Source organism: Rhincodon typus, chromosome 40 (assembly GCF_021869965.1).
Source record: "Rhincodon typus isolate 14 chromosome 40, sRhiTyp1.1, whole genome shotgun sequence".
NCBI classification, from domain to species: Eukaryota; Metazoa; Chordata; class Chondrichthyes; order Orectolobiformes; family Rhincodontidae; genus Rhincodon; species Rhincodon typus.
In genome coordinates, this window is record NC_063371.1 from 16,039,597 (window position 1) to 16,049,858 (window position 10,262).

A 10,262-nucleotide genomic window follows, 5' to 3' on the forward strand; every position below is an offset into this window, starting at 1 on the left:
CAGTGAGGGGTGTGAGGTATATCGCAGTATTACAGTGAGGGGTGTGAAGTATATCGCAGTATTACAGTGAAAAGTGTGAGATACATCGCAGTATTACAGAGAGGGGTGTGAGGTATATCGCAGTATTACAGTGATGGGTGTGAGGTATATCGCAGTGTTACAGTAAGGAGTATGAGGTATATCGCAGTATTACAGTGAGGGGTGTGAGGTATATCAGTGTTACAGTGGGGGGTGGGGGGTATATCAGTGAGTTACAATGAGGGGTGTGAGGTATATCACAGTATTACAGTGAGAGGTGTGACATATATTGCAGTATTACAGTGAGGGGTGTGAGGTATATCAGAGTGTTATAGTGAGGGATGTGAGGTATGTCGCAGTATTACAGTGAGAGGTGTGAGGTATATTGCAGTATATCGCAGTGAGGGGAATGAACAGAGCAGTTCAGAGAAGATTCACTCGGCTGATTGTTGGCCTCTTTGGAGAACATTTCAACATGTTGGCTATACATTCAGTGGAGTTTAAAGATGTTAGGAAATATATCAGATTGTGACGGGGCCAGCAGAGGAGACATGGGAGGATTTTTTCTGCAACCAGAGGAAAAGTTGAGAGTGAAAGGTCTCCCATTAAAGAATGAGATGAGGAGGTTTTTATTTCTCTCTCTCAGGTTTGGGATTCCCTTTCCCAGAGAACGATGGGCCTTACAGTATATGCAAGGTTGAATTGGACAGATTCTTAATTTAAAAAATGGTCACAGTGGTAGACCCAGGCTGGGATGTGGGTTTAAGAGAATCAGCAGATCAGTCATAAGGCTGTAGACAGTGTAAATGACCACATAAAATAACAAAGGGATAGTGATCGACTGAATAAACGGGCAAAACTGGCTGATGGATTTTAATGTAAGAAAGTGTATGGTTATCCATTTTGGACAGTAGAAGGATAGGTCAGGTTGCTTTAAAGCAGGTATGAAGTTATATACAATGGATGTCCAGAGATAAGTACATGAATATGAAAGGTTTGGTGAGATATGGGCCTAATGCAGGCAAGTGGGACTAGTTTGGTTTGGGAACATGGTCGGTGTGGACTAGTTGGAGTGAAGGATCTGTTTCTATGCTGTATGACTGTACGCCTCGATGGAACTTGGGGGTTCAGGTGCATTGATCTTTAAAATGCCATGAGCAGTTCTAGGAAATAATCAGAAGAGCTTATGGAATGTTGGCCTTTATATCAAAAGAACTGGAGTATAAGGACGCAGAAAGTTAAACTGTAGCTACACAAAAGCTTGGTTAGATCCGACTTGGAGCGCTGTGGGCAGATCTGGGCACCACACACCTTAGGGAGGATCTATTGGCCTTGGAGGGAGTACAATGTAGGTTTACAAGAATGATACCTGGACTTCAAGGGTTATATTATAAGGAGAGTATGTACAAATTAGACCTGTTTTCTCTGGAGTTTAGAAGGTTAAAGGGTGATCTGATCGAAGTCTTCAAGATATTAACAGGAAAAGACAGACCAAATAAAAATAAATTATTTCCATTGGTTAGGGATTCTAGAGCTAGGGGCATAGTCTGAGAATTAGGGTAGGAGTGTTCAGGAGAGACATTAGGAAGCACTTTGACACACAAAGCATGGTAGATGTTTGGAACTGTTTCACAAATGGCAGTCGATGCTGAGTCAGTTGTTAATTTTAAATCTGAGACAGATAAATTTCTGTTAAGCAAAGGTATTAAGGGATATAGGCCAAAAGCAGGTGTATGGAGTCAGGCCACAGATCAGATATGATCCTATTGATGCTGGAACAGGCTGGAAGAACTGAATGGCCAACTTTTGTTCCTACGATCATAATGAATGGGAGAGCAGGATTAATGGGCTGAATGGCTTCCTCAGACTGCTGTTTCTTATAGCGTTGCAAACAGTTGTGTGAAGATGTCCAGACAAGCTCTGGTTTTCTCGAGTTACGTCACATCCAAATTGCCCAGTCGCCCCTCAGTTTTAAAAGTAACCTACTGTACAGACACCTTTGCAGGGTTTCAGTGCAGACATAATCCTGCTGCTAAATGGATAGTGTGTTGAGCTAGAAACATCTCGAAGTCTACGGTTTGTCTCCCTCCTGGCTGTTTTGGAAGCTGCCAGTCAGATGTTCATGAGGGCACAGTGAGGGTAGATATATCCCTCAGGTCCAAGGTACATGGTGAGAGTGAGTGAAGACTGGCTGCACTTATCAGCAGCAGGTATTGCATCAGGAAGCGCTTCCTCCATTGTCCTGTGTTAATATTCAACAGTGTGACCCTGGAAGTGTGTTTACAGTGAATTATGTCTGGTGGAGCAGAGTGTGAAATTCCACCATGTATCCAGGAGGAAGACCAGCAACGTCTGTGTGCTGAGGAGATAGAGCAAGTTCCTTACAGCCTGTTCCCCCACGACAGTGTGATCTTGTCCCCAGCCATGTCCTGAAACCTCAGTGAGGTTCACTCAAAGCTCATGTTGTCATTCTTTGACTCTAGCCCTAAGGCTCAGCTTCTGCTGCTGTGCTGTATAACTGTATCAGGTTTTCATACATCATTCAGCTTTTCCAGGATAGGACCAGAACAGACGGCCTTTTCTCATTCTTTCACCTGAGCATCACTGACAAGGCCATCTGTATGATATTATACCGTCTAATACAAAGGTGTGACATAAGATTATCCTGTACATTGAGATAGTGCTGTTGGGAGTCTTTTAATCAGCTTTATCTTACCCTGTGTCATGTTGGGGCAGTTAATCCACATTGGGTGTAGGACTGCTATCACAAATAGGCTCATTCTGAGCAGATGTCACAATTGTAGCCATTGAGTGGTTTGTTTATTATGAGACTGCAATCGTTTCCTGATTACTTGTACTGATTCTCAATCGACCAGATTGGAGATTCAATTTATTGGATTGAGGGCCTAGGACTCACCAGTATTGAGCTGGGATGAAATTGATTGTCCTGACTGCGCCTCCCTGGTGTGACATGAGATTTGAATATACAGATGGCCCAAAGACCAAGAACCCGGGATAATATTCTCCACTGGCATCAGATCATTCCAAATGTGGTGGGTAATTAAGGTTAAGCAAGGAAGACACAGTACCTACATAAAATTAACCCTGTAGTTTGCATCTTTTGAAGGAAACACGTTTTCTGTCTGATCCTTCTTCCCATTAGACTTCCTTCTGTAGCCTAAAGATAGTTTTTCTCCCAGAGATGGCCTTTTTGACTACCCTAGCTCCTTGATGCCTGTTGTCATCTGTTGTTAGAGGTTCTGTTGCAGTGGGTGAAACTGAATTCAATGGTGGGGGGGGTGGGGTGCTGTTTTTGAATCAGTACCCACCCATTTCAGAAACAGTGATGAATGCAAACTGTTACTGAACAGGCAGAGAGTGGGAGAGAGAGGGACAGACTGAGAGAGAGAGAGAGTCAGCGATCAAGTCGGAGAAAGAGAGATTTGTGCGTAATTTAGTCAGAAACATGCAGGTCAGACAGTGGAATGCAGACAGACTTATTAGTATGTAGGAGAAGTTCATTAATATGCAGGAGATAGTTGTTGCTGTGTAGGACAGCGTGATTAATATACAGAATAGGTTGGCTAAGGCTTACTAATGAATAGCTCTTTAGAAACAAGAGTGGCCTGACAATGTTCAGCTCTGAGGAATAAACTCATTCCAGCAACTGATGATACTGGTGTTATTCTGTCAGTCTGTGAGCTGTGCAGGAGCAGAGGGATTTGGGGTTTCACAAGGAGTAGCTCCTCCAGGCAAAGAGCTGGTCTGGTCATAGATTTCTAGCCAGAGGCAAGAATTTCAAAGTGGACATAAAGTGCTAAATCTCTGCAAAGCCTCTACATTGAGATCACAGTTGGAGGCTGTGTACAAGTTTCAGCTCCATTCTGTAAGCGGATGTTGAATTTATTTATGAGGACATTTTGCTCATGCACAATGATAGTTCCCAGCCTGAGCAAGGACAAAATGTTCGGAAGGTGGAGTCCTATACAACTGGAATCATTAACTTTGTCTCCCGCTCCACAGACATTGTCTGACCTACTGGATATTTCCAACGCTCTGTTTCAAGGACACATTGTTCTCTCTCTGTTTTCACACTTTTCCTCATGTTGTAGTGCACTTTCTGACTCCTGTTTGTTTGGTATCGGGTCATTTTAGTTTCTGAAAATAATTTGTCAGTGGAGTTTGGGGCAATGTTTTGTTCGGTTTGTCACAGTTTGATCAGACGCCTTGAGTCCAGGCTCATTCTTTGGATGTAGGGTTGAAGAGTGGATTTCCAGGCTGGCAGGAGGTGGAGTTTTCACCCTGAATTTTCACCCTGAGTGAACTGGAACACACTTCACACTTTTCTCTTTTTCTTTTGCTCCAGTGAAATGAGCTCACCTCCTGGATGGGCACAGTCACCTGTAAATCTCCAACCCAGCGGTCAACGCAGTGAGTTGCCTGGCAACAGGAGCCTCCATGCAGACACTGGCACCAGAGATCACCCAGCACCCTCGGGAGGTAAGGAGAAAGGAGTTGCATTTCCATAGCGCCAATCACACAGCCAAGATGCCCCAAAGCACCGTGCAGCCAATTTACTCGTGTTTAAACAGAAGTTGCCAGAAACGCTCAACAGGCGTGGCAGCGCTGTGAAGACACATCAGAGTTAACTTTTCGGGTCCGGTGACCCTTCCAGTCACCGGACTCAAAAGGTTAACTCTGATTTTCTCTTCACAAATCTTTTCCAGCAACTTCTGTTTCTGTTTCTGATTTACAGCATTGGCAGTTCTCTCGGTTCTTACTCGTGTTTAAAGCCTGGTTATGTATGAAGCAGAGCTGTAGGTTCACCCACAAACAGCAGTGGGATCAGTGTTCGAACAGTGATGAGGAAGATGGGCACTGACCACTGCCGAATGGGGGAGAATGCTGCCATTAATCCGGTTCTTGTTGTGAGGAGCTTTTGAGTAGTCTATGGTGAAGGATGGACCACAAACAAGCCTCAGTAAGATGTGGCCCTTCTCTTAGATAACAGCATGCACTTTATACGATCGCAGTAATTATACACTGGTTACATTAACTCTGGGACATGATCAACAATTAACAAGAGTTAAATAAGATGTGTGAATCTCTACGAGGAGACCAGGCCAGACTCCATTTGCTATTTGCCCAACCTGCCTAGCACTGCACCTCTTGGTTGTGTTACGTTTCAGAGTCGGCAGAGCTATAGCTGAGCTCAGATTAACCCTCTCATATCCATCCAATTATAGAACAAGAACCAGATAACCCTTTTTAGTCCCATTGTTGAGAGGTAAGTATTAGCCCCCAGGGTACACAGTGCGGACTGACAGTCCCTGTGTAATTCTGTAAGAGTACTGCACTGTTAGGGATGCCATCTCTGAGGGCACCTGATAAAGCATCTCCTGTTTCAGATGTGACAACCATGGCTCCACATCTGCGATGGTGAAAGGTGCTATAGAAATGTTAGCCTTTCCTTTTTCTTTCTTTGTAGGTGCTCGGAGCTGTGTGAATAACGGGAACAGTCCTGATGGGAGACAGGACAACTTGTCAGATCGGCCACACACCTCTGAAATGAGGAAGGTAAGCTCAAAGACCAGGCTGGGCAGCAGTAACAGTCCTCAGATCTCATTGATCAGTGACAATTGTTAGCTCCAGGTACAGCCAGTCAGGAAGGTGAACTTTGGTCCTGTGTCACTGGGATTGGTTGAACAGCCGTGAAACCTTCCCCAGAGCCCTTCAGGGAAATAAACTGACAAACAATATTCCCTATGAACTGGACAGGTGTACATCCTTCCGAAAACGTGGAAGGTCACACACAGGAAACAAACTGGCAGCAGAAGACAGTATTTCCAAATCAGAAGATTCAATCCCCCCTGCAGCCTATAGACCAGACTATACCACTCAACAATAGACCAAGACTGAGAGAGTGCTGCACTACCTACAATCCTGCTTTTTGAATCAACAATTCTAAGGTGGTTAAAAAAAATCCCAAGCACTCTTTCAAAGAACAGAACAGTGTAGAGGAAGCTTTATTCTGGATCCAACCCTGTTCTGGATATGTTTGTTGCAGACAGCATACAGAGATCTCTAAGAGAGTAGAGAGAACTTCAGGAATAAAAACAAAGTTGCTGGAAAAGCTCAGCAGGTCTGGCAGCATCTGTAAAAGAAAAAACAGAGTTAACATTTTTTCCTTCACAGATGCTGCCAGACCTGCCGAGCTTTTCTAGCAACTTTGTTTTTGTTCCTGATTTACAGCACCTGCAGTTCTTTTGGCTTTTTTTTAGAGAGAACTTCACATTCAGTTAAACTGAGTAAAGGGAGCTATATGCTATATCTAACGTGCTCTATCTTTCCTGGGAATGGTTGTTGGGTTCAGCGTAGAGGAATCTTTACTGTCAGTTTAAAAGAGTAGAGGGAACTTTATTCTGTGTTTGTTTGATTGTGAATTCAGTGAATAGATTTGAATTGAATATCTGGCAAATGATGATCACCAATGGAACTACATCAATTGTCATAGAACCTATCTGTTTCACTACTGTCTTAAAGGGAAGGAAGTCAGCCATCCTTACCCCTCCCTGGCCTGTACGTGATGCAAGACTCATGGCAATGTGTCTTAAGCTGATCTCTGGACAATTACAGATGGACAATAAATGCTGCCCTTGCCAGTGAAACATTAATCCTGTGAAAGAATAAAGAACAGAAAAAAATTCCATTGAATCAGTTGTTTTTAATTGGGAACCAGGCTGGGTACTTAATCCCCACAGACTGTTCCCTCCTCCTAATCTGCCCTCCTTCTTTTCACAGATGAAGGCAGCACGAGCCAAGTTTGATTTCCAGGCTGAATCTGCAAAGTAAGTTGAACATGCCAGAACCCGTGAGACTGAGATATGACCAAACACCATAAGGTCAGGTGGGCCCGAGACCCAGTGAAAGCTGGAACTAGTCCCTCTGCAGGACCAGCTGTGCCCATTTGGCACAAAGCAGTATTAAAGCTGGTGTTGGCACCTTGAGTCAGAGAAACCAGTAACTCCCTCACCTTCTCATACATGGATTCAGTGATTGAGTGCTGGTGGTTGAATAGATACGGTTGGCCAGTCTGTAACTGAAGGCTTTTCGGTTACTGGGATGGCACATGAAGTCTATATTCGGACTGAATTGTTAGGAGCCAGAAGAGTGGGAGGTAAGTGCCTGAGGAAATCCATTCTCTCTTTCTGAGGATTCCACTCTCTGGAGATGTTCCTCTCACACTTTTTGGGTCATGATAGGGCTTGACATTGGCTGCTCGGTGTCTTGTGTTGCAGTCATTTCTCTTTGAATGATGGGCATCCTGTCACCTTCAACCATTTGCTTTGACATGATTTATATGGTTTGCTCTCCAGGGAACTTACTCTTCAGAAGGGAGATGTTGTTTACATCCACAAAGTGCTCGACCATAACTGGCTGAAAGGGGAGCACCATGGGAGGCTCGGGATCTTCCCAACATCTTATGTTGAGGTAGGATGTTCCGGCCTGATTTTCAACCTGCTCATCATCCTCTCTCACACAAGGAGAATCCCTCTGGATGAAAACTAACCCATTTCAGGGTGGACTGCAAGTTCCACAAGGTGACCAGTTCCTTGCTCCCAGGACAGAGAACTCCGCCAGGCTGTCTCAAAGGGCTGAGTGGCCTACTCCTTTTCCCGTGCTCCCCACTAGAAAGTTACACGCCTACTGAGAGGACTGGAATCTCTGGATCCAGCAGAATCGTGTTTATTTTCTCATTCATTCACAGGACGAGGGCATCGCTGGCCAGGCCAGCATTTATTGCCCTTCCCTAATTCTCCAGAGGGCAGTTTAAGAGTCAACCACATTGCTATGGATCTGGAGTCACATGTAGGCCAGACCACGTAAAGGTGGCAGATTTCCTTTCCTAAAGGATATTATAGAACCACATGGACTTTTCGAACAATCAACAATTTCATGGTCATCATCAAACTCCTAATTCCAGATTTGTATTGGATTATTTCAACCCAGGTCCCCAGAACATTATCTGGATGTCTGGATTAGTAGTCCAGCGATCACCTACCCTAACAGTACGGTATCAAGCAATGAGGGAGCTGTGAAATTTCACTGTGATCCCACACTCAAAGGGGTCATACAATCACAGAATTGTTACATCGGCCCATGCATTCGGCCCATCGTTAGTGACAGCCTATCTCCTGCCTTTTCCCCATATCGACTCAATTCTCCACCATCAACTGACTGGTTTCCATCTCTTGCTCTCCTCTTTCAGTTTATTCCTGACACTGAGAGACCAACACCAATTAAGAGCCCGCCCATCCAAATCCTGGAGTATGGAGAAGCTGTTGCTATATTCAACTTCAAAGGCAATTTGAGTGTGGAGCTCTCCTTTCGCAAGGTGTGTGTTTGAAAAGCTTCAATTTAACAAAAGTACATGAGTAAATCCAGATTGTTAGGGACATGATAGTGACAATATCAGTGTCCATAGGAAAATGGGTCATGGGGACAGACAGCAGAGCTTGCACAAGAATGATGGGATGAATGTCCTCCTCTCGCGCTGTATCATTCCAGATTTCTTATATAATATCTCTGTTTCTATCTCTCTGTCTCTCTGTCTTTGCCTCACACTTTCACTCTCTTCTTCACCCTTAGGCTTCCCTGGCCTGTGTGTCAGCACCATCTTGTGGGAATGTGGAGATTTGCAGAGGGATTAATTCAGGCAGCGGGAAGTTACAGTTGAGCCATTTCAGGTTCAGTGAGTGTTGTAGCAGACGTGCATTTTCTGCACTTCGCCAGATTTTTGACAACATTCCCAATGCCTGCATTGTCTTACTGACCCAGCCTGTACAAGGTTTCTAAACTAGAGTCCAACACTACCCTCATTATACGATAGTGAGAACACTATCATGGAGAGAATTGTATAGACATCACAGAGAGTCTGCTGGTCATGATGGATATCAAAGCTACAGTGGAGCAGCTGGTGCTACACCATCACAGCTCATGGAGAAGGGAAGCCAGCAATCTAGCAATATCTGCACAAACTTCCGGGCCTGAGCTGGAGGGAGAGGGCAGTGTCCTAAGGAATATGTGATGAAAAGTTTGTGACCCTAGTGGTGACCATAGTGATTGCAACAACTATCAACTGATCTCCCTGTTGCTGCACATCATGGAAAAAGTACTTGCTCACATTATTTTTGTCAGACTGCAGTTCCTGGCTGGGCACATCTAACCCAAATCCCAAGTGTGGTTTCAGAATGAGAAGCTCTACGATTGACATGATCATCTCAGTCTAACAGCTGCTAGAGAAATGTTTTGAACAAAGGAAACAAAGATACATTACCTTCATCAATCTCACTAAGGCACACAAACATGTGGACAGAGGTGGTCTATTTGAATAGCTGGAGAAAATTTGCAACCTGTTGGAGTCCTCACTGGGACCTGCTGTATCAGTAACGATAATGGTGGCTAGGACAACATTGGAAAACTTTGAGTCTGTGTTGCAGTCAAACAGGGTTATGTTCTGACACTGACGTTCCTTGGCATATTTTTCTCTCTGCTGCTCTCATGTGCCTTCAGCTCATCGACAGAGAATATCTCCCTGATGATACAGAAAGTTGTGCTCGCCTGAGACCAGGACAAAGTTGTGCCAAGTTCTCATCCATGAGCTGCTTAACACCAACAATCCCACACTCGCATCCCACACTGAGGAACATTTTCAGCACAAATGGACAAACTCTTTCACATGTGGAAAGGGATTTACTTCAACCACCAACATCATGAAGATCAATGTCACGGTCCATCCTGCCATCACATCAACACTGACAAAGTGCCTTCACAGTTCTTCAGCTCCCAGCGATCTGTCACCTGATGCTGAAATCAACACATGCACCACAAAAGCTGCAGTGCTACGTCTGAGCTGAGTAGTAGCGACTTGATCAAGAACACCACACTGTGAGTCTACGAAATGCCTATCCTCAGTTCACTCCTCTACAGTAGTGAGGCCTGGGAACCATATGTTTGGTAGGAGAAAAGGCTGAGCTGTTTCCACCTTCTGTGTCTCCGAAACCCTTGGCATGTCTTGGCCAGACAAGCTCACCGACCTAAGCTAAGCCAATAAGATCTGTGATAGTAGGAACTGCAGATGCTGGAGAATCTGAGATAACAAGGTGTAGAGCTGGATGAACACAGCAGGCCAAGCAGCATCATAGGAGCAGGAAGGCTGACGTTTCGGGCCTAGACCCTTCATC

General features: G+C 44.6%; 1 protein-coding gene across 1 annotated transcript in view; it reads left to right on the plus strand.

Annotated features, from left to right (window-relative positions):
• The window catches only part of LOC109920843 (vinexin-like), a 48,004-nt gene that overhangs the window by 27,244 nt on the left and 10,498 nt on the right, over positions 1-10,262 (plus strand). The window contains exons 12-16 of the mRNA XM_048618524.1: positions 4,385-4,518; positions 5,507-5,595; positions 6,820-6,866; positions 7,395-7,509; positions 8,288-8,413. Coding sequence (XP_048474481.1) covers positions 4,385-4,518; positions 5,507-5,595; positions 6,820-6,866; positions 7,395-7,509; positions 8,288-8,413 — 511 coding nt within the window. The remainder of the gene's footprint in view (positions 1-4,384; positions 4,519-5,506; positions 5,596-6,819; positions 6,867-7,394; positions 7,510-8,287; positions 8,414-10,262) is intronic.